The 25,365-nt window shown below is 35.5% G+C and overlaps 1 protein-coding gene across 40 annotated transcripts in view; it reads left to right on the top strand.

The window, feature by feature from the left end:
- The window catches only part of KCNMA1 (potassium calcium-activated channel subfamily M alpha 1), a 403,732-nt gene that overhangs the window by 365,203 nt on the left and 13,164 nt on the right, over positions 1-25,365 (top strand). For 23 of the 40 annotated variants that reach the window (XM_072340336.1, XM_072340337.1, XM_072340347.1 and 20 more), the window contains 3 exons: positions 506-698; positions 16,905-17,018; positions 20,242-20,372. In XM_072340336.1, coding sequence (XP_072196437.1) covers positions 506-698; positions 16,905-17,018; positions 20,242-20,372 — 438 coding nt within the window. Of the gene's footprint in view, positions 1-505; positions 699-16,904; positions 17,019-17,722; positions 17,807-20,241; positions 20,373-25,365 lie in introns of all 40 variants that reach the window. The other 17 variants (XM_072340339.1, XM_072340340.1, XM_072340330.1 and 14 more) reach the window with 1 other exon arrangement.

The following is a 25,365-nucleotide window of genomic DNA, read 5'->3' on the forward strand; positions in this document are numbered from 1 at the left end:
CAGGTTTATCTTGATTGCATTTCAGATGTGTAGGACGCACAGTACTTTTCTGTTTAAACACTGTGACTTGGTAGTAGATAAAAGAACATTTAAAACACACCTCTTGTTATTTTCAGAGAGCCAGAGATTGCCACATGATAGCAACTTAAATCAAGACTATTTCAAGTCACTGATGAGATGCAGAACACTGGCATTATTCCTCTTTCTTGTTTGTTAGTAATAGCTTGACTGAGTATTGAGACTGAACCTAAAATGCTGCCATCAGCACCAACTACCCTTTAGATTAACACACATCTCCTATTCCCTGGCACGTAGTTAGACCAGCTTAATGTCAGAGCATAAAAAAGATACTTGTTAAATAATTTCCCAAAGCTCCTTCTCAATCTTTAATTTGTTTTTCTTTCTTTTTTTTTTTTTTTCCCTCTCCTGCAAAATCTCTCCCCTCTCCACCCTCCCCCCCCCCCCCCCCTCCCAATCTCCCAATCTTTTTTTCTCTGTGCCGAAGGGTACGCCATTAAGTCGGGCTGATTTAAGGGCTGTCAACATCAACCTCTGCGACATGTGCGTTATCCTGTCAGCCAATCAGAATAATATTGATGATGCTTCGCTGCAGGACAAGGAATGCATCTTGGCGTCACTCAACATCAAATCTATGCAGTTTGATGACAGCATTGGGGTCTTGCAGGCTAATTCCCAAGGTAAGAACTGCCCTATAATACTTCTCTGCAGTGCCTACAGGGGACAGGACCTGGCAGGAAGAATATCCCTCACTCAGTAATTCAAAGAGCCCTACATCAGCTTGCTTGACAGTTAAACCTGCTGATTGGTATGATGGCTTTTAAAGGGGCAGTCTCATAGTTTCTCTGCTACATCACAAGGCACATCCTGCAGAGTAAAAATGAATGAACATTCTTGTTTTTTGTGTGTTTCTTATCTTTTTAAGTTTTGTTTAAAAAAAATTTATTAAAAAATCATTGCTTGTTCACCATTCCCTGCGCTGTGGTTTTCTCATCAGGGCAGTTGCTTTTATGTAGCCAAAACCAATTTATATGAAATTTGGAATACCTGCAGCCTCTGTCTAACAAGATTTCTTTTCTATGTGAAGCACGTTGAATCCAAAGAGGAAAAAATGCTCAGTAACACAAGCCAAAAAGTAAAACAAAAAGAACAAGAATAATTTAAGATTAAATGTCTTTTTACTTAGTGCCTTCTTGCTCAAAAAGCCACTTTGAATTAACTCAAAGTTGATGTCTTCCCATGCTTTGACATGTACTCATCCCATTTAGAGACTGAACAAAATCCTTAAGTCTTTGCTGAGAGGGTGGGACTGATTCATTGGTAGCCAAAGGCTGTTTTACACCAACTGTGTCTGTGCAAAGCACTCATAAGCACGCTGGCAAAGACCATCAGTGTAAAAATAATCATCTTTCCATCCCTGAAGGATCTTGCAGCTTATGCAACTGAAGTCCTACCTTTAATAAATGTAGTAAGTGGTACAGTAAATATTCTGTAAATATGCTCTCTGGATTCAGCACTGCTTTATCTCTAAGTATAGAAGAGGTAGTGATTCATTGGAAAAATGAAACACAGCCATTCAGATTTTTGCTTTTACTGGGATGCATATGGGATTTAATATCCTTGATCTCATAACCAAAAATTCACTACCAGCTTGTTGTTTTTTTGGATGGGACTTAATCTGGGAAAAATGTTTCAATTTACATTACCTTATGCAAACTTAAGTTTTGCCATACTAAGCCTTTCTAGTTCTGAATGCATCATTTTGAATGACTTTCCTCACCACTACCATCCCTTGAAAGTGTTCTGTGCTGCTATTTTATGTGATGTCTTATTTTTGATCACAGGAACGCTGACAGTAGAAAATCTGGGTTTATGAAAGAATATTAGTTGACCTTTGAAAGGGTGTTGGAAAGAGAAAATACAAAACAGTATATGTGAACAGCCTGAAAAACACAAAGCCTACATGGCAAGATTTTTGGTGAGGGAATTAACAAGGGAATTAGCCTTGCTACTCCAAGAAGGACATCGATATAATGCTCTAGTCACTAAGTATTGGAATCTCATAGGAATATAATTATATATTATATATACAATATATAATATATATAATTATCTGAAAAAGGAAAAAAAGTGATAATAATTTAACCTATAGGTTATTGAATGAATGGGAATCATTCAAATTTTTACCTATGACTATTTCATTTCAGTAACAAATGATACCAATACAAAAGGTGTGCCATAAAAAGCAGGATGCTAATCACCCTCTTCACTTCACTTAACACCAAAGTCACTTCCACACTAGTTGCATAAACGATCAGAACTAGCCAACCTTCTCTATCCATCAAAGTCACCCCTTTCCAGCAGGATAGTTAGCATCACACCAACACCTGAACCCAAATGAAATTGGCGATGAAGGAGTTTGTAGAAGAAGCAAAGATATGAACTTGTGATGGCAAATTTTCTTGATAAGCAAAATTATGTAAAAATAAGGTCTTCAGTTCCCAATATTTTTTTTTAACACACAACCAAGCTAAATTAACTGATAGAAGAAAGTATACTGAATTAATCTCATATCAACAAAGGATTTTCTCATTAGTTGTCCAAAGTGAACTTAGTAAGCACACAGGAGTTATCACACAGAAACAAAGAGTTGGTAGTGTGTCTTCATACCATCAAAATATTCCTTAGCTTCTGGGCTGAGTGGCCTCAATTGTTCAGACCTGTAAGTATTCTGACAACACCTTAGTTCTCTGGTTGTCTGGCTTGAGTACTAGCTAATTCTGTTAGTATTACCTCATAACCATTGGGAGTACACTGCCTTGACCTCCTGAAGAAAAGGAGAAAAAGTAGCTTACTTGTCCTGACAGTTCCGAGGCACAGAAAACAAATTCTAGACCAGAATTACTACAGACCCTGGAGTACCTAGAGCAGATGAGACTAAACTACTTAAGTTGTCAGATCTATGCTCATCATCAGCTGTCTAGCTGGTCATTACACAAAAGCAACATGTATTAGGAGGAAAAACCTACTCACTGTTGTGGAAGGATTTACTAGACTCCCTTATGTAAAGTGTACTACGTTATTCTACTGAGAAAGAGAAGGAACTCCTTCAGATTGGGCTTGCATTGTTGAAATCTCTTATGCTGAAACTATTTTAAGGGCATCTGAAGGTTTCAAATCTGACTGGGCTACTTTTTAGACTCACTAAATGTTAGGGATGCAGAATCTGATGTCTGAAAAATGAGCTGGGACAAGTAGATTCCAAGAACAAGGCCGAAATGGATCTCACTGAATCTGCAACATTAGGACATCTCAGCTTCTGAAATATAAAATTCTGTGAAGTTGGATCTCTGGCTACATCTTCACAGAATGATTCATAAACTCAGCCAGGTCTTTTATTTGTGATAAGAGGAGTCCAATTTTTATCTTTCAGAAGTTGTTATTAATAGTCTTCCTAGAAAGGTTTATAAAAAGTTACATTTTTGCTGGCAGAAAGAAATGCCAATCTCAGATACTGCAGATTTCTTAATGCTTGATCTTTCCTGATTCTAATTCTGTGCCTTCAACTAGAAAATGAGATTATTTTATATAGATGTATTTTGGAGAGAGGATCAAAGAATATTAGGTCCATGGTAAGCATTTGTACTCCATTCCTCCAAAGCACCTGGGAAGGAGTCTGGGATGGACTCTGCCTTGGCAGTATGTTAGGGGAATCCCAGCAATTCTTCCCCCATTCTGTTGACCTTTCCATCCTTTTTCCATCCTTTCTTCTTTGAGTAACACTTACTGACTGTTCCCATCTACTTTTTAGATTATTCGTTTAGATTAATTCTTCTATTATTACAACTCTTGGTGGACTTTGTCTACCAATCTGCTGCAAGAAAATTCTTATTAAAGCAGATTTCAGCTCTATGTTCCATTGTGTTTGCAGGTAGCAATTTCTTTCTCCTCAATTAATTATTCTTGATTGTATTATCTTTGAACTGTTAGCAAAAGGAATGAACAATAGTATTATCAGGACCTGAGATGGGAAACAAAGGGAAGGATAAATGCTGTCTGAAATTCAAAGATTCTGTGTCAATTTCAGTGATAACTGATAATTTTTAAAGATACTTTTTATACATTCAAACTTAAAATAATTAAAATTCTGAGCTGTTTATTTCTCCAGTGGAGGTTTTTTTGTGTGTGTGTGTGAATGTGGATTTGATTTTTTTAAATATTTTTTTTTGTCTGACTTTCCAGTCATAAGTTTTTCAGTGTAGAATTCAAAATGCATAATTTGATCATAAATGCAGTTATTTTTGTGCTGTTGGGGCATTCAGCATTCTGTGGCAACCCCAGCACTGCTTCTTGTGTTTCTTTTGTTATATTACATAAAGTAATAATGTGCCTTACTTTCAAATACATCTGGATTAGTGATTCATCAGGTTTGATAGTTCAGCACTATATGCCTTATAAGCATATTCTTATGTTTTGTGTTCCTGAATGTACCATGTGCTATTGCTAGCATCAGCTGTTGTAAATATTCATCTGAGTAGATAGACTAAAATAATCATCTAGCTTATTATTATTATTTTATTTGGTTGGTGGCTATTGTTTAACCAACTGAATTTTGGAATGTTTGTTGTAGTTTTTTTTCATTGTTATTTTTCAAAACCAAGACTGGTCATCCCAAGTAGTGAAGTTAATAATTGAAAAACTAGATAAGGGTTTCTTGATTTCCCTGCAAGAAAGAAAGAAAGAAAAGAAACCCCATATTTGAAGATTAGGTCACTATGATAAGTAGGCAACTTAGCATTACCTTTTATCCACATGCATGCAACTTTCTATCCTACTGAGTCAGATGGATCAGCTGATAGCTGTTTTTTATTTTATTGTAGCATACTGGTACTCTAGATGGGATTAAGAGCTTGTTGTCATAGTCTTGATATATACAAGAATAAAATACAGCCTTTGCCTTGTCAGGTTTACAATCTGATGCTTTTCTAGTTCAAAAACTTATGTCCTTAATGTTATACCAGTTAATAAATCTCTCTGACTTCAATGAAACTATCCACCTGTGTAAAGTTAGATTATATCTAAGTCTTTGCAAGATTTGGACAGAAATAAAATAAAGAGACTGAGTGAGAGAGAGACTGTTCTTTTAACTTCATTTCATGGCTGTCAAAGATGTCTGTGTTAGGAGTCATTCCCTTCTTTCAAACAGGACACTACCAGCTTTCCTCTCTTCACAAGAAACTCTGGAGAGAATAGTTCCCACCTACCACCATTTACATTTCTTGTATTCTCCTCTTAGCTGGATCCTACCATTAGCTGATGGAGCATAAATGAATGAAGAACAGTTTCCTCTTTCCCTCAGAGTTCTCTCAGGAAGAACGAAAAACTGCTAAGAAAGATTTTTGATTGTGTTGCTTATGTGTTAGGGAATGGCTGGAGAGACACTTTTTTATGCAACTTCCCCATATTTGAGAAATGGTGCTAGCCCAAATAACATCAAATTTTCACAATTGCTTCTTTCTCCTCTGCTTTTGGGACACCTTCTTCTTCAGCCAGAGAAAGATAAAACTGGGCAGAAAGAGGTAGATAGCACAGTACATCAAGCATGTTATTTCACACTTACACTATAAATATATTTAACCATCCCATGACTGATATAAGTCCATGGTGACTCTATTTTATTGTTATTTGCTGTTCAACATCTTGAAAGCAAACCCCTTATTATGAAGGTGCACTATTTTGTGCATTTCTGATGCTGAGGAATAAAAAAAAACGGCTTTTTTTTTATGAGCATTAATTATACACTAGGCAAGGAAGCAATTGCCTCTATGTTATGAAATATTAAATCAAAATGCTTCCTGTTCCCAGATGTCCCAGAGATAAATACAGCAGTATTTTGAAGCCCCACTTGGAGCTGTTTTGCCTGCAAATTTATAGTTTTGTCTCCATTTTCAGAAAACCCTGTTTTATGTGAAGTATAGCACTCTTGGTAGTTTTTAAGGAGCAAACTCCTTTGGAGTTGCCTATGTAGGCAACAACTCTTATGTAGATTGCACACAAGGGATCTGAAGTTGAAAGGCTCCTTTAAGATGACAAATGGGTTGAAAGTGTTATTGTCTTTGATTGCATGCCTTACATCATCTGTATGTAGGAATAAGAGAGCTATACTTTATCTTTAGCCATTTTATAAATATTTAAGTCCTTATAGTTGCCTAAAGATATTAAAGCATATTTTACAGTAGTTGGAATATAAATATTATATATAGCACAAGATACCAAAGTAGTTTAATGAATTCATAATTTTCTGTTCACTTTTATTGGAATGTGTTTTATGTTCCCAAACTTCCATTTAAAGAATAAGAGATCATTCAGATCCCTGACGAGATATAAGCCAATAGTGAATGTCATCAAGGTTGTTTTAAATGATGGTATAGGACTTCAATTAACAGGAGGAAAGGGAACTTGGACATTTGAATGTACTACTCCAGTCTCTGTGTTCAGCTGCAAAAAGTCTTTTCGAAAAAAGATTTGTTTTTTAAGTCTTTAAGAAACTTTAAGGTGTCTTGCTGCTGTCTCTCATTGTTTCTTAAATGTTAATTGCAGAAGAAGGTACATCTAGATCTAGTTAAGCAAGATCTAGATTGCATAAATTTCTGAAATTTCTGAAAAATTAAAGATTAGTTTATAAAACAGCTAACCATAAAGTCTTCTGATAATCAACATATAAAAAGTCTATATTTTAAGGCCTCTTGACTACATAGGTATGTTAAGGCTATCATTATTAATCTTGCAGATTCCCATCAAATAAATATATATATACACACACACACACATATATATATATATAAATTTTCTTTTATATTTCACATTGTTTCACTAGTTCTCAGTAGGAGTTCATACTGGGTAATGCTTGCTAATTACCCTCTATGAAGGAAGACACACAATGTGGTAAATTACCTGACCCTTTGCATTTTAATGAGACAACAAGGATTTCACAAAGTGATGTTGTTTCAGTGGTTAATGGTGTCAGCAATGTTGTAATTGTAGGCAGAGGCACATTAGCTGAACAACCACATGTAGGAAGGGCTCCTCTCAACAGACCCTTTGGAGAATAGAATAGGGTATTATCATTAAGCCTATGTCATTTGCATGCTGCTAATCACTTACTTTATTACCTTGTGTATCCATTGTCTTTCTTTAATTGCTCTTTAAATTAAAATTAAAAATAGTTCCAATGCCCATGATAGTTGTGATAGCATCCTGATTATGAAGATAACTTCAAGAAAATGGAACATATAGATAATATATTACAGGATTGCAAGATAGTTTGAAAGTTATATGCCATATCAGGCAGCCTCATGAGCTTAATTCTGCTATTTTTCTTGTTTCAGTACGTATTGTTTGTTTAATAAATGGTTATTTATATGCATGAAGATTGCTTATTTTAAAGGACATACTTGAATTCATAGTTCAATGTCACTGTATCTTTAGTGTGGAAATCCCACAGATTTCACTGGAGCTAGAAAGGTTCCAGGAGAAAGCTAGATTTTACTTCTTTGTTCTTGCAAATTAAATCCTGATGTGAAAGCCATTGTGGAAGAGCAGGAATTAACTCCTACTGGTGAGTTGCAGAACTGCCATTAGACAGCCAGCATTAGGACAAAACAATAAATAGTTGCATATTCTTCTAACAGAACAAACCTGAAGTTTGACATGGTTGAATTTGAGGCAGACCAGCCTTTCCAAAATAGGCAGTCTCAAAAACTTCATAGTTTCAGGATACCTACAACCTTCCAAAGCTTTCAGCATCCTCAGAGATGGATATGCAGGCCATGCTGAGAAACTGCTTTCATTTGAGAATGCTGTGTTCCTAATGCTTTTCTTAAAAGGGCGTGAATTTTACAAATGATACAATAGGATCTTTTTTTGTAGAAGCAAGAAGGGTAAGCTTTGCTATGTGAAGGTTCGACCTCTACTGCTGTACCACCAACATCTGCCTCTGACATCATGAGCCAACACAATAAAATAGGAGACATTACTTTCAGAACAGCCTCAAATGGATTTCCTTTGTTTTACAGTTTTTCTTCAAATACTTTGGCTGGATAATGAGTTTAGGTACTTTCATATTTCTGCTGAATTTTAATCAGTCTGCTTGTTCTGTGACTTAGAATGAATCTCCAAGTAAGGGCAGAAATAGCAAGAAATTTTTGAAAAAAATTCTCCGCCAACAACAACAACAAAAAAGAGGAAGGAGATTTTGCTGAAACCAGACAGTGTCATGTGGGTACTGAGAAAAACTTGTGGGAATTGTTTCCTCTATTTTTTTAGGACAGATGGGTTGGATTAGTAATGCTACAATTATATCAGAAATTCTTAAGAATAAATGTTCTATTACTGAGAATAACCCCTCTCAAAAACAGTTTATGCTTTAACCCAAATTAAATTCATAAAAGATACTTGTACCATTCTGTTTAGGATTTTAACCTGTATATTTTAAAGACCAGCTTTGTTGTAAATCCTCAAAAAGTTTTTTATGTTCTAGATGTTCCTATATAAGATATCTTCTTAGAAATATAATTTCAAACTTTTCAGTAATAAGAAATTCCTATTTGTATGCATGTGTGTATGTGTGCATGTATGTATTTATATACTTACATATTTGTCTTTTATGATTACCCATATCAAATGTAAAGTTTTTGACATTATGTACTTTGAAGTAGACCGTGTTATTTATCTGCAAGTTTATATTTCAGATTCAAATTTTTTTAACTATCTCACACTTGTTATAAAGATCCACATTTACGGTTGAATATTTATTAGAATCAAATAACAAGAAATAGACACTCAGAAATATTAAAAGTCCATACTTGAAAGGATGGTTGTTTACACTCATCCTGGTACGACTGAAATTCTAACATAAATACAATTTGTAACAATCTGTTTAACTTTACAATAAATGGAATTGAGTAGGAAAGTTAATGTGTTGTTTAAGTCTTTAATTAAGCCATTTTTAAACCCCACAGTAATGTTTAGATGAGTGAGTGACCATAAATAGTCAGTATGTTGCTAAAAACTAAAAAAGAGCTCATAAATTTTAAGAATGATTGTATTGTGTACTGGGTATAGTGCCATACATTTTATAGTTGCCACTTAATTTTCACTACTTAAAGAATGCCACAAAACATTTTACTATTATTATTGTCTCTACCAGCTTGATTTCTAGTAAAAAATGAATTTTGTATGCCATATAAATTAAATAAATGTCAGGCATGTGTAAATAAACTTATGCTGTTGCTATTTTAAATATAAAGTGATATTTGAACTATGTGAGATAAGTAAAACCCTTAAGGATCATAGCAAAAAGTCAAAATAACGTGACGTGCTCTATCATGATGAATGAATTACCTTTCTTTCTAAGACTAATATTCAGTGAAGAGGGGAAATACTGTGAGCCAATATATTGCAAAGTTAGCCAATGAAAATTTGTTTTTTCCTTCTTGATTCTAGAAGCTGTATTGAGTGAAGCAGAGTTTCTCAAACCTTACCAATTGGGTACCATCAGTAATGTCTCTGTTTTTCTTCAGGCACTGTGTCTACATAACATTAGTGGCAAGTATTGTGTTGCTGGTTCATCATTCAAAATAGGCAGTTACAGTGGTGCTTCGGTTTCTTCCTGATTCCTTAACTGCAATTTCTATTTAAATATTTTGTATGTGAAAAAAAGGAGGAGTAGAAAGAAACAGAAAGTTTCACTATATGTATATTTTCAATCAGGATAAGGAGTACTTGCAAGAAAATAGCCAGTTTCAGAATCCTATGGACTTATATTGAAACTGAAATAGAACGTGGCATTCTGTATGTGTGACATACAGAACAGGGTGATTATATTGATATGAACAGAGCATAAGGCTGGGTTGATGTGTTAGCCATTCCTGTGAACTTTGGAATCAGAGGCAGGGCTGGTTTACACACAGTTAAGTTATACTGATACTTCTGAAGAGGAAATTGTGCTGTTGAAGTGATACATTTTTAAAATATAATCCCTAAAACTATATTTCCTTATTCCCACTTAAAATCGGGCGCATTGTGTTATTTGCAGGGTTCTCATTAGACTGCAGCACAGATGTAGTATTAGGTTAGCTTGAGTTTGAAGTGACCACAAAGGTTAGCTTGAGTTTGAAGTGACCACAAAGATCACCTAGTTGCAAGCCCTATTGCACCTAGATGAGAACTTCTCTCCAGAAAAGTTGGTTGAGTTAGTGTTAGGCAGAATATGAAATTTCTTTTGTATATGACATGTCTTTAGCACAGCTATTACTCTTAAGCTGTGTGTGTTACCAAAGGCGGTGTTTGAGTGACAAAAAGAAGTTCAACTTCTGTTAAAAAAATGTTGTCTTATGGTTAATCTTTCTTTTATTATGCCAGATCAGAAGGAAATTCTATGCTAAAATATTTAAATTCCACGTTAACATACTTCTCTTTAATATGTAGTTTCCTCTTAATATGTTTGACTCTTATGTTTATGTTAATAATATAATTATCTGTTAATATATTTAAAAACATATTCACACTAAAATGAAAACAAACAAACAAACAAACAAAAAAAACAACAAACACCACAAAACATGCAAACCAACAAAAAAAAGTGTCCCTTTATTCCAAGCATTTAATCAAGTCCTACAAATTTAATTTTTTAGGAGTCACCTGCATACTGACACTTGCCTATGTGCTTTTATGACATCCTGTCTAAAGCTAAAGATTTGTGACAGAATTTGATAAAATCTGACAGGACTGGACATGCAAAATGGCCCCTAGTTGGCACTCTTTGCTGTGAGTTGATCTTTACAAAATGAAGTGAGACTTGAGAACTTACGGATGCTTGTATGTAGATTAAACTGCAGGAAATGTGCAGTAGACCTCTGCCATATAAATTAGAGGTGGTCTTGATCTGAATCCAACCTGTCTCAGCACTCACTTCTGGGAATCCAGTTCAGATTTCTTTGATAAAACGAGTCCTTAGCCTTCCCAATTCAATCTTTGATCCCCAAGACAACCTTGAATGTGGGATTTTAGTTTTGACTCAGCCTATAGAGAACTTAATGACATCTTATCGTAGGTTTCCAGCTGAGTTCCAGCTTGAGTAATTTAAAAGTCTGCTGGCACTATTTAGCCCACACAGACCATGAAGTCTAACATAAGTAAATCCAAGTCAATGGAAAAACAATATTGTTAGAACAGAGTGACAGATGTTGATTATCACAAAATGTCTGTTTAAGCATTTTGTATGGATCCATTTCCTCACTGCATACACCTGAAATTTTGTAGAAGTTATAAAGTAATTGTACTTAAAGATGTGGAATTTTCTTAACTTCATCTGTTAAAGAAATTGTCAGAATACATATTGCAAAAAATGACTGCTGTGGTTATTACTGTTGCAGCTCAGGGGAGCTATTCAGATGCCTCATTTATTGGAGCTTTAATAGATTAAAAGTCCAAATTGAGTCTCATGATATAAACCTAATCAAATTCTAATCTGCATAATTTTCCCATAAGCAGCAATAGGAAATTTGTTTAATTTATGTTTCAGTAGTTGCCAATCATGTGTTGGACAGCATTGTTTCATGTATTTATCAAAAAGTTTTTATTCTTGCTTGATATGAAATCTGGCTTTGCTCTTCCTTTTTACTAAGGAAAAAAAAAAACAACACAACTTTATTTGATATAATATAGGATAATATAATGACATAATGTAGAATCTTGCCTAACATGATTATATATCATTTTTAATGGTAAGCTTTCTATTTTTATTTGTATTTATTGAATACCTGTCTCTCTGAACTACGTAATATAGCTTGATTTATTTGATAAGTTTTATTCAGTATATTTATTTATTTTTGTTTGGGGTCTAGATGTGCAAGGTCGATTAATGACCAAACTGAGAAAGATTTGGCATCATTTTATAGTAAATTATTTTACTTACAAGCCTGTGCTGTACTTAGATACTAACAACTTTATACCCTTGGAAGTACCTAGCATAGAAACCTTTTAAAATGGTAAACAGAGTGTAGGAACAATTCAATATATAAACACCTTGAGCACTAATGTAAGTGTGTAGAAAAGCAGTAATTATCATTTCTGATGATGTTATGAATGTAAGTATACTCCACAATAAGTGTTTTGGTTAATTGCTGTTCCACAACACGTTGAATGAGCAAATATGAGTATCTTTTCTACCTCTTTTCAAATATGTCTTTAATTCTACTGGTACTTCCTGAAGTGTCAAGAAAATATCAAGGCTATGCTTTGAGAGGTTTTGGTAAAGAAATCCTATTTCTTTTGGTAGTTTTGAATTATGTAAGCTTCTGGTGAACCTGTGCAGTTATGGTCTGGGTATTTACTGTATGAGGTTTCATGTAAAAATCAGGCATTTGCAGAAGGACTTCATCATGAGGTTTTGTATATGGTTGATAGGAAAACTCTAAATGAGACTCAAACTGGGAAAAGACTCTCATAAGAGACGGTGAATAGAGAGCCTCAAAGTTGAAAACATAAACAATATGGTATCATTCAGCCCCAGATCTCATGATATTGAAAGTTCAATCCTGCCCTTTCTAATCTTTGATTTTACAACTGAACCCTACCTTACTAGAGCAGCACAAGGACCTATAGGTCCACTGGCACATCCAGGAACAGCTGGAAGAGCTAATATCAGCACTGCCCTGTTCCTTCATTAGAATTTTGGTTTGGTGATTTTCCCTATGAGTAATTCAACAGAATGGGAATGAACAGACATTATAGAAGGGCACTTTCTTGGAAGGAAATGCAATGGTGATTTCAGCATTCACTGCACTAGGGGCTATTCCAGTCTCAGAGCACTGGAGGCTTGTTACAATTGAGACAGGTATCCACCTCACCCTCCATTCCTTGTGGCTGTACCTTTGCCTATGTTTGGGCACAGATGTGGAAGAAAGCATCTCTGTGGGTGCTGCTGAGATTGCAGCTTGAGTGAGCTTGGAGCTTACAGAGGCACTTCTGCTTTCCCGTATTCCTCTTCTTTTCAAGACCTTCAGAGATAATCTCCAAAAAATTTTTAGATCTTCAGGCACAAATTACAATAGAAGTCAGAACTGCTATCAGAATTTGGGATATTCAGGTTCTGAGGCTGAACTGCAGCTCTCTGACTGAGACTGCATGGGACATTTGAGACTAGAATTGTTCCTAAACTGAATGACTGTAACAGATTCCCATGAATGTCAGCAGCTTTTTAGCTGCATGACTGCTGCTGAACTTTCCTGGTGTACCCCAGTGGCAGTACTTCTGAGAATAACAGGTATACTCTATCATTACATTGAATTCAACAGAATATTAATGGACATTGTCAGAAAACAGTAGCAAAGGGATATAGCTGTGAGGTCCTTTTGTAAGAGAATTATTTCTTTTTGTCTGTCTCTGCTTAATGAAAATCCTGGTCTCATATTCCTTCATGTTCACTTGTCACAGATGTGTTTGGCAGTTCACTGCCTGCATGCTACTTGTCAATGCCCAAAATATGACTTCTGTTTCATGCTTCTCGGGTGAACCAGAGCTAGTTCATAGCATGTATGATTTACAAATTATATTTTTGAGGACTTCAATGCTTGCTTTAGCCAGTGAATCCCATGACACCTTTCCCCAGAATAGTCTTAATTAAAGGGCATTATCAATTTATATAGCACTTAAATGACAGTATCACAACCTTTAGAGTTTTCAATTTGGTAAACTACATTCTGCCTACACAGTTCCAGTTTAGTAAAACATGCATCTTTTGAAATGGGAAGGAGCCATAAAGTATCTTTTATGACTCTTTGGAACAGACAATTTTTTAATAAGCGTAGCATAATAATCTGGTTTGTGAATATGCCCATCTGGTTCCCCAGGACAGAAGTATTGCGCATCCCTCCAACAGCTATATTTGTCTCTATTTTAAAACTCCAGTAAACCTCTACCATCAGCAAACTAAAATGATCTATGTGCTGCTACAAAGAGCAGGTCTTGCTGCATTTCACGTGATGTTACTCACGTGATTGGGCAAAAGTCACTGTGAAGCTGTGCCAGAATTTCCTAATTTTGAACTCCAAACCATTTCCTTCCTTGGATTTTATGGCTGCTAGCACTACTGCCAGCTGTGGTAGGATGACCCCAGACTTTTTAATTTATTTTTTTTTTTTTCAGAAGTCCCAGTGGCCACTGTATTTCCTTATACAATGACTTCAGCTTCAAGAGCCTGTATGAATTTTACTCTAGAGATTGATCCTGTTGAGCAATTGTAGCTGCAACTCCCTTAGTTGTTTGCTGAGCAAGGAGACACTGTGGTTAGAAGAAGATCACAACTATCAGCCCGGCTTTACTATTTTTATGAGTGTTAATGGAACAAGGTTTGGGGACTGAAGGAGAAAATGGAATATGAAAAGGAAAATGAAAAGAGGCTGTGAGGAAAGCATGTCATTTCTAAATGAATGCTCTGCGCAGAGGAATTGGATCTTTTCACAGCAGAAAATGGATCTTAAATCTGATGCCTTAGCTTGTTTCAGCTTCTGTAATGAAATAGACTTTTCCTAATACCCTGTGACCTGAATTTCTCCCAGCTTTATGGGTGCTATTCCTTGACGTACAAACCTGTATTTTCTCAAGTCAGCATTTGATGATGGATGTCAAAATACAGGTCATGTATTATGCATATAGCATTACCGATTTAAGGTGTTTACTTGTCAAGTTGAAGAAATTCAAAAATGTCACATTCACTGAATCTGCACAGCTGTCACTTGTAGTTTTTCATGCCTTTAAATGAAAGTTCTGATAAAGCAGGTTAGTTTTTCTGCACTTTTTTTTTTCCTTCTAGAGGGAAGAAAAAATAAATAGAAAGCCTATCTATAGAGTTTACCTTATGACTTGGAGCAGGAGTGTGGCCTGAAGGTGGATGATGCTTTGTAACTCCAAACATAAGCACACAAAATCTTTAAGAATTTCAATTCTTCTTTTTCTGAACATATCGCAATAGCTGTGTATTTTTCAGAAGAGGCTCTGTAGAATTAATCCCAGGCAGGGAAATTAAATTAAAATAGCAAATATTTCTTATACCTTCCCAGATCACAGAATGAAAAATATTTAGTCATGAGTCTGTTTTTCATTCAAGGAGAAAAAATATCGCTTTAACATGCTTCTTGCATTTCAGACTGAATGCACTGTGTGTGCAGTGTGCAATTACAGAGCTCCTGACAGTCTGTGTCAAACAGAAATGCCACATTTACTTCCATCTTCTAACACTTTTAGACATTTGTCTAGGAAGACAAATATTTGAAGGGTTAGAGAGAGGTGGTTGCAAATAGCCATGTATGGAGCTCGTGTGCACACATGTGCACGCGTGCATGTGTTTACATTGCAGTAGTAGGAGGGTAACAAGAATTTACGCATTTAGAAGCATTTATGCCAACTTTCTTCAATTTGCTTGTAGCTGACTGGGAAATACTAATGTGCTCTTATCATCTGGAGAGCTTGATTCACTGAAAGATGTTTTAGGTATTGCATCCTGAGATAGGGAGAGGAGAGCTTCAGGAAAAAGAGGGCAGCTGGTCCTCCATGAATCCCCCCAAAGATGTATCGCCCTAGGGTGCTTGGGTTAGTGAACATCTTGCTGGCCTGCTGTAGGTGGTATCTGCCGAGGGTAATCCCAGGGAAAACTCTATACCAGCTGACTACCATCAGTAATGAGATCTTGGTTGAGGCTGACTGGCCAGCCACCCTGGTAATGTGAGTACCTCTCTATTAAACTGACAAATGTTAGCTTGCTTCTGTGTACTTTCTTTGATAATGGTAAACCTTATGGAGAAGCACTGGTGCTTTTGTACTACATCCTTTACTTACAGAACTTGTGCTGTAAATAGGAAATTAAGACTGGCACCTTTTGGAGAGCCAAGTCTCTCAGTGATTCTAGATTTGTTAGTTATCTATCCTATAATTAATATAGATGAGATTTAGGGAAGAATGAACTGAAAGTCAAATAAAAAATTCCATTACATCAGTAAGCCTAGATCAGGCGATCCTTATAGTTGTCTATAAACTGAAGGAACAGCCATGTCATCTTGTTCTGAGTTCAGTAGCAGATGACTGTACCAATGAAAACTATGAAGTCACATCAGGAACTTTTCTGTGATTAATTTAGAATTGGCATATGAAAAAATCAAAATTATTTCAGGTCAGTAATGGGAGACAAAAGTCTGTAACTGGAGTGGAGTCAAGGAACTTAGGCAAAATGTGGCTTAAAAAAAAAAAAAAAAAGTTTTCTCAGAAATGTGTGTTTTAAAGCAAGCTTGGCCTATTCCTATTCCTAGCTGACAAATATTTGCTTAAAAACCCTGTTTTGACCATGGTCTTACATGAAGCCCTAAATTAATACTCAGGGTTCACCATCATTACTGTGATTTTTATTTATATTAATTTTTATTTATATTTATTTATGTTATCTTAATCATTTATGTTCATATTTAAAAAAGCAAAACATGTAGTGTGTTTTAAGTACCCAGGATAATAAAATGTGTTCCAACTTCTCTGTTAGCTACCAAATTACCAGATTACTACCTTACTCTGTGTAAATGACCTTTATCTTTCTGAAGGATTATGCTTGTAAGAAATAATTGTTGAAAATTAAGTCAATCTTAAAAAAAGGCAGATGTGTTTATTGTTATTTTCTTAAAAAATTAATGCATAGGAAATTCCTTGCTAATGGTGTTTCTTTTTAAAAATTTCTGTCATTATATATATATCAATCTAAAAAGTCTTTTTCATTTTTATACAGACTTAATGTCTAAATATATTTAATTATTTTATTTTATTTTATTTTATTTATTTTTCAGGCTTTACACCCCCTGGTATGGATAGGTCATCTCCAGACAACAGTCCTGTCCACGGCCTGTTACGTCAACCCTCCATTACAACAGGAGCCAACATCCCTATTATAACAGAACTAGGTAAGAAGAGCATTTATCCTATCATGTACACTCCCCTGTCTTTTTCCCATTTCCCTTCTTATGTGGCATCAGGAAAATTCCTTATACCGCATCTTACACTGCCATGTTTTCTGATAACTCTTTTAAATTACTCTCTCCAAAGAAAGATTAGTTACAGTTGTTTCACTTTATTTGAATAACTGAAATATATTTCTCTCTTTCTTCTGTGTTTTCTCCATTTTCTTTAAACAAACACTATCAGACAAGATGCTTTTTACAAAATGTAACAAATAAGCAGGGTTCTTTGAGATAAGGTTATAAAAGAACACAAAACATCCCCCCAAAACCCCACAGTAAGTATAAGCAGACTGCATTTAGTCAATAGTAAAAGGCTATTTGTTTATTTCTTCATGGTCCAGAACTGTTTAATCATGTGTAACCAATCTCTGTATAACAGTATGAGATATTTTACCCTTGAGAATATGATGATGGTAGGTAACCAGGCTCTGATTTCCACTCTGGCTGTGGGTATTTATGTTGTCAAGTGGTGTGATGTGAAGTGCAGAAGCTGTTCTGCTTTTTCATGGCGAATACAAACTTGATTTGTGGTCCTTTGTCCTTTTATTTTCTTTTTCAGTTTTATTTTTTAGAGCCTTACCTGTCTTTTTCCCTTACTTTATTCTCTTTCTGTACTTTCTTTTCCTCCTAAATACTTTACTTATTAGCTAAGCCTGGCAAACTTCTGCCTTTGGTTTCAATCAGTCAGGAAAAAAACAGTGGAACCCACATTCTAATGATAACTGAACTGGGTAAGAAGTGCCTTTTTCCTTCACATCACTGTCTTATTTTCTGTGGTTGTTCTTACTGTCATCAGCTTTTTCTTTATTTATCTGGCTGTATCAGAGGGGCTACCCTCATGGCACTGCTTTGAATGTGTTTTATTTGTGGTTCTGGTTGAAATTGACTGTCTTGTTTTGGCCTTTCTTAATGATTTTTTTTATTTTTTTTTTTTCACGCAGCATCAGTAAACCTTTGATCACACTCGTCTGACCTGCCGGCTGTTTTCATAGCACCTCTCACCAATTCATTTTCTCTGGCCTGGGCTCCCACCTCCCGGGTCCCTCCTCCCCCTGCCAATTTTTCTCTCCTTTTCTCTCCCCTTTCTTTCTCTGTTTGTTATTTCAGCCTGTTGTCAATTTGGTGGACATGCCTTAGTGGTGCTCAGAGGAAGTCAAAGAAGAAGTAAAATTTATCAGAAAAGAACCCCCAGTATCACAGTTTCCCTTCAGCTATTTGTTTTTTGGGGGGAGTAGGCCATCTCTCTGAAGCTCAGGTTTTGAAGCTGCAAAAAAAGCATCGAAGCTTCTGTGTTTATCCTCCCCATAAAGAGAGATCTCAGAAGCCTTTGTGAGCAGTGTTTGATTAGCATTTCCTACAGTGCAGCAGTCAACGTCCAGGCCTACTTCACCCAGCCTGGAGACCTTTCATAGACATCATAGCAGTTAGCTTTCATCAGGCAGATAAAGATATTGGGGATAAAGCAGCACTCACAGGATTCACATTGGATTTGTAGTACTGTGGAAGCTGACACCACGCACAACTAGTAAGCGGGTGTCAAAGTCAGGTATTAGTCTGCCAGATGTAAGTGGAAAAAGAATGCTGCTGTCAATAGTGCCTGCTCTCAGTGAGCAAATTAAACTAAAGCACGAGCACTTCAAAAAGTACATTTTGAAATGATACGTCAGGCTTTCAAATACTATTTTGCTCAAGATCCTGGAGGATAAATTGATAGCCATTATATAAGAAAGGAATAGTGTAGATATTGGCACTTACTAGGGTGAAGGTTTTCAGCTCACAGAGCAGAACACTTCTCCATTTAAAATGCTGAGGAGTTATGTTTACCTGGTTACATCTGGAAGTGGGAAGGTATGGTTTTTAAATCCTACTTCATCTCTGGTCCTGATTTGCAGTATGAACATGGCCAAGTGCTAGCTCAGCAAGACTCTAAGTAGAAGACAGCAACACTCATCTCTCTTAGACCAGTATAACGAGGTTTTATCTGTAAATATTTAGGTTTTGCTAGCAAACCATGGCACATTTGGTACTATATACAAATTGAGAAAGGAGTGAATAGAAAATGAAACTATGCAGGATGATCAGAATAGTGGGCACAGTTCCTAAACTTAGAAGTCCAAAACTAAAACCTGACCAATAGCAGCTCTCATATTGATTTCTAAGCTCCCTGACTTGGATCAGCAGATGGGCTTATGTAAGGTTTAGGGACATAGTCAAAGAATGCAGTTGAAAATGCCCAAAACTTTTCTGAGTTTACTCCCATTCATGGGATTTTAAATTAATTTGTCATTTAATAAGCTAAATATTATTTCAGTGACATTACTAAGCAGTCCATGCTTTCGTGTCTCAGGAGGGCTAATATAGAAATTAAATACATAATGAAATATTATTCACTTGGTAAGTTGATTTCAAGGAAAATGAAGTAGAGGCAGAGAGCTTAGCTGTGACAATAAAATGTCTAAATGACAAATATTACTTTGTGCTTTTCTTTATAGCAGTCTGATATAGATCCTTTTTCATGCTGGCTAATACAGAATTTGTGGAAGTGAGGTTATATAGACAAATATTTGAGCAAAAGGTAGTGCTGCAAGAGAATAGCTGGAATGTTGTTCATTCATTCAGATAAATGCATGTTAAAGGAATAGTTTATTATCTTTTCAGCTGTAACTGCATTATGACCATTCTAGTAAGAATCACAGCAACACAGCTAACTGATGCCTGTGGGCTAACTCAGAGTTTTATGGCAGCCTCTATTTTAGAAAGAGATTTTGACTTGGTGTCTTGTGACAACATTTCACTGTACATGCATGCATAAAACCTTAGCCATTGTACCTGACTAATACCAGGATTGTTTCAACGTATGGAACAGCTCAGTGGATCCCTTTTGTGTGCAGGCAGATGGTGCCACAAAACTACTTTTACAGGAAAGGGATAGTCACCTATCAAGAGCAAGAGTCACATCTCATGAGCAAGATACCAATCAAAAGATTTTTATGTAAATGCACATTTTCACATCCATCTTGATTTCATTTTCAGTGACGTCAAAGGCACAAGTCTGTGTTTCCAGACATAAGTTTTTCTTTTTCTTTCTGACTGTGTAATATGTAAGGTCATATACTGGTGACCCAGAAGCACTTTTTGATTGTATTATTATGATTATTGTTTTCAGTAAATGATTCAAATGTTCAGTTCTTGGACCAAGATGATGATGATGACCCAGACACAGAACTGTACCTCACGCAGCCCTTTGCATGTGGAACCGCATTTGCTGTCAGCGTGCTGGACTCTCTCATGAGCGCAGTAAGCAAACACAGTCTTTATTTCCATCAGACTTCTGGGAAAAGAGGAAAAATGTAGTTCTTGTAGTGCAGGTATCCAGGAGAATATAGTTTTCTCCCAAATGTCAAGAGGATTCCAGAACATTTACAAGGATTATTTTTTTTTTCTGTTGGATCCAGAGACCTGGATCCAAAGCAAAGAAGGTATCTAGGACCACTAAAAACCCATGGTTTTTAAAAACAGATTTTCTTGTCCAGCTTAAAGGGTAACAGTTTCCAAAAATGTGTTTCCAAAAATGTTGTATCTCCTAAATCCCTAATTCCTTGCATCATTCTATGCTCACTGTGCATATCAGATAGCATCAACCATGTTTTAAGCTTCTAATTTCTTAGATTAGCCCATTGTCCAATCTTTTTTTTTTTTTTTTTTTTTTTTTTTTTTTTTTTTTTTTTTTTTTTTTTTTTTTCCAATACTTTGTATATCAGTTGCCACTGTGTATGTTTTTATTCCTGAAAGGTCTAGTAAACACTTGGAAAAGTAACATTCTTCCTGACTCTTCAGAAGGTGTAAGATGTGTGAGATGGTGAGATTTTATTATCTCATTGGTTTTTGTTTGTTGTTCTAGACTATACTTATTTTTAGGAAAAAAACATCTATTTATTCTGCCTAATTTCGACCCAGCAGTAGCAAAGTAAAACCAAAATCTGAAACTGTGAGATCTACATTTATTTTTTCATCCTATTAGTTACACAGGAATTCTGTGCTGTAAAGAAATAATTCACTTTGTGCTGTTCTTTGCCAGCTCATTTTAAGAGAAGAAAATAGTTCAATATTCAATCCACTTAGTGATTCAATTTTATTGTTACTTAATTTTTATAACAAAGTTCCAAGTTATGATCTCTGCTGTTATTTCAGGAATATGAATGCCTCACATGAGCTAATATACAAATGCACAATGGATGAATTGCTCCATTACAAAGGATTCACATTTTGCATTGTTGAAATTTTGTACTAGAACAGCTATAAGAAGGATTAGGAAATAGAATAAGACAGTGGAATAATACCCATGCATACAGTATTCTTTCTGACTTCCAGATGGTTTAGAAGTTACACATAGAGGTTTAGGTGTAGAAAAAGAGAGGCAAAATATGTATTGTATCCTTTTGTATGAACTTTTTATGTCAAGTTGTATCCCCATGTCATATTGCTAAATATGATACTTTTGTTAAATTATGGAGTTATTGAATATCAGTTCAGTAGTATTGAATGGTGTTGCATTATTCCTGTTTTTTTAAATAAACAAATATATTAATATAGGAATGGTGGATTAACAAATCTCAGAAAGTATGGTCACTTTCTGATTCAAATCTGAAAACTGCAAGGCACTATCTTCTGCTTGTTTAGTGTTATTTCTTATAAAATGACAATATTAGACACTTCAAATTTGATATCATGTTATTTTCTTATTTCAAAGGTAAAAGGCTTAACAAAGTTCACTTTTCAAAAGACTGCCTACAGGCTATCTACAGTTTGTCTTCTGCAGCAAAAGCAGTGTATTACAAAGCCTGTGTTTCACAGTGTGGTAGTTTGAAGATCATTGCTCAAAAGATAATAATGAGCTCAAAACCTGCACTGTCCTTTCAATGACTTGGTAACAGAGGTCTCCCCAGGCTTCAACAGAAGTGCAGGAGTGTGCTCTGTATGAAGACTGCATGCATGGCTCATGTTTTAAGTGAACAGTGACTATTGTTAAATCATGCCAGCTAAGCATTGCTATGTCTCTAAAGAGGCATCTACTGCCATTAGTGACTTGAATGATATATGAATATTTGTAATGTCATAACACATGCAAACCCAAGGAAAGAATACATATAGTCTGTTAGTCTCAAGGTGAGACCACTCCTGAGAAGAAAAGTATGCTCTCATCACCAAATTGAACATAATTGAAAATCATTAGATTGTAATGTATAAAAAAGAAAAAATAGATATATAATAGCTTAAGAAAATCAAGTTTTTGTTTTGTTTTGGGGGGGAAGGAGAACTTTTTCCTTTTCTGGGTGAGATAGTTATAACAGATAATCTCGTGCATGTGAGCTAATCAGCTTTATAAACGTAGTACCTTCAAATGTTTGCAAAGTTGGCTGAAGAGCCAAAGCTTGTCCATATCTCCTTTTGGTCCTGAAGCTAGGAGAAGCTCCAGCAGATTGGATTGCCTGTCATACCTACCGGATAGTGCCAGAGTAATGCCCTTAGAGGCAAGGATCTTCAGAACAGGACTACAGTTTAACAACTGGTATCATAGAATTTATCTTCTATATTCCGAAATCCTATTCCTCTGAAAAAGCCAAAAGCTTCATAGTGAAAGAGAATAACGGTTCAAAGCTACTTTTCTGTATATCTCGTTTTCAAGAATTCTCCCTTCCTCAAGTGTTTCTCATAGTCTCATTTTGCAGAAAAGAAACTGTTTTAATCTATGATATGGACATTTTGATACACATGACTCTTGTGCAAGTCAACAAACAGCATTTTTTACCTCAGAGTGTTCCTAACTTCTTTAAAATTTGGACAATATTTTGGGAACCAATCCGTTTTCAGACACTAAAACCCTGTTACATTTCTGTTCTTCATTCTATCTCAAAGGCATGTTTTTTCTTAGTAGAAGTCCTTGATGTTAGCTTAGTTCATGTTTGCATATGAATTATCTGTTTGTTAGAATTCCTCCAATTGGAAAAGGAAAAGAAGTAAAAAATAGTTATTTGAAAAAGATATCAAAAAACTGCATGAAGTGGAGGAGTGGCCTTCTTAGAATAAGCTCATCTAAAAAAACAACAACAACAACAACAAAACACACTAGCAAACAAAAAATGGCAGGTGTGGCTTGGAAAAATGACAATTTTAGAGTAATTATAAATGAAAAGCAAAATGTCATTAAAGTTAAAGCAACGTTATTAAATGATGTGCTAATTTTCAGTTATATTTTCTGTAAAGGACCAATTAGTTGAAGAGGTTTGACAGTGCCAACTGCAAAATATAAGTACTCTGGTAACATTAAAAAATAATTGAAAAAGAAAGCATCCCCAAAACATTAGAAAGAGCCACTCTACACTTCAGGCACATAGGCTAGGTGGCAGTGCTAGCTCAGATATTAGTGCCAGAATTTCCTTGTTATTTACTCACTTTTAGCATCTATGATGCATTTTCTTTTTTCTTTATGTAGCCTGTTCCATGTCATATTCGCACTGTGGATGCTGATTACAGTGACACTATGCAGATGTTCATTATGGGGTACAGTTAATGGCAGGAGCAAACAAATATATTTTCAGCTATGATTTAACAGCCAAGAAGAATAATTCACTGCCATAACTGAAGAATGTTGTGTTATACTTTAAGTACAGCAGCACCTTTCCAAAGTCATTCTGTAGAGTGCTTCCTTACAAGTACTGGCATATCCAGGCCATGTACCCTCCCACAGAGCAAGTAAGAGATCACTCTCAAATTAATTTCAGTGTATTATTATTCCAAAGGAAATGGATATCAGCTAGTTCAGCTTTTCAGTGTTAGAATCATAGAAATCATAGAATCGTAGGAACAATTTGAATTGCAAAGACAAACATGAAGATCAATGTTCCCTAATTCCAGACCGGCAAGAGGTAGTAAAAAGAGTATGGTTTTTGTGGCAATTAAAGGCACAGAAAGATAGGATTTTCCTGAGGAGCATTAAATCAAAGTATGGGAGGAAGCAACCCTATTTAGCAAAAGATGCCAAGTTACCACTTCCTTTTCACCCATCCTTGTTTGGTTGCAGCTGGGCATTTTCTGGTCATCTACAATGCTTGCACTGTTCTAAAAAGCTGGAATTTTTATGCCTATGGATAGATATTGAAGAAAATGGTCTTTTGGCTGCACTCATCCATCTGATTAAATGGTGACATCCATATCAGTCATGGTGTGAAACCCAAATTAAGCCATTGTTCCAAGGGAAATGTTGCCTTCTTTGCTAATAAGTGTCTTAGCTTTGCCTTAACATTTGTCTAGCTGCAGGAAGCCTTTGTCGCATGACAGCATTCTTTTACATTGACAATAGGCCGAATTCTTTTCTCTTTTGCACCAGTTTTGTTACAGTTTATGGCTCCTAGAGTTACTCCTGGTTGGCACATAAGTCAGAACCAGGCCCATTTTGTCTTAGTTGTTATGGGCTTTGGGGAGGTTAATTGTATTTTGCTTTACTTTACTTACTTTTATATTTTATTTTCATTTCATTTAATTCCTATTAATAATTTTATGACAAGTGCCTGCCATTATCCGTTACTTTACATTTTGCTTTCATTTCTCCATTTAATATAAGATCCACAGTACAGTGAGCAAAATGACCCCAGTATAATTTCTTAGTAGACCATTCTCTAGTGAGCTATAACTGAGGGTATTTGTGCACTTGCACAGTACAAAATGCATATGATAGAACGTTATACATGTTTAAATCTTGGATTCTAGATATAGAAGCTATGATTTCCAATATAGAATAAAGAGAATATGAGGTGCAAACCAGGAAAGTTTGGCCTAATCTTACCTATCTCCTTAAAGCTTATAAACCAGACTTTAAAAAAGTCTACCCCTGGAACCATGTATTACTTTTTCTCCATGTACTATCTTGATTCATAGCAGTAAAGTTAAAAATAGTATTTTTGAATAAATTACTTCTGTGAACATGTGTAGTTTAAGTGCCATATAGAATATGCAGAAGCATGTTTTTACTGATAGGTCTTTTCCAGTTTCTATTATACACTTCTTCAGCCTCTAGATCTGTCAGTATTTGTCTTTATAGGTATGAAATTGGTCAAGGAATATTGCTGATTAACTACAGGAGTTAAGGAATTATGCTAATTATTTTAATTCTGCCTGGCAAATAATATACACTGGCAAAGGCCAAGAAAAGAGACCAAACAATGCAGATCTTTTGATTCTGAGATTTTTATTTTTTTTTATTTCTGGAAAAGTGTAGCAAGTGGGAAGAGTT

This window comes from Excalfactoria chinensis, chromosome 6 (genome assembly GCF_039878825.1).
Source record: "Excalfactoria chinensis isolate bCotChi1 chromosome 6, bCotChi1.hap2, whole genome shotgun sequence".
NCBI classification, from domain to species: domain Eukaryota; kingdom Metazoa; phylum Chordata; class Aves; order Galliformes; family Phasianidae; genus Excalfactoria; species Excalfactoria chinensis.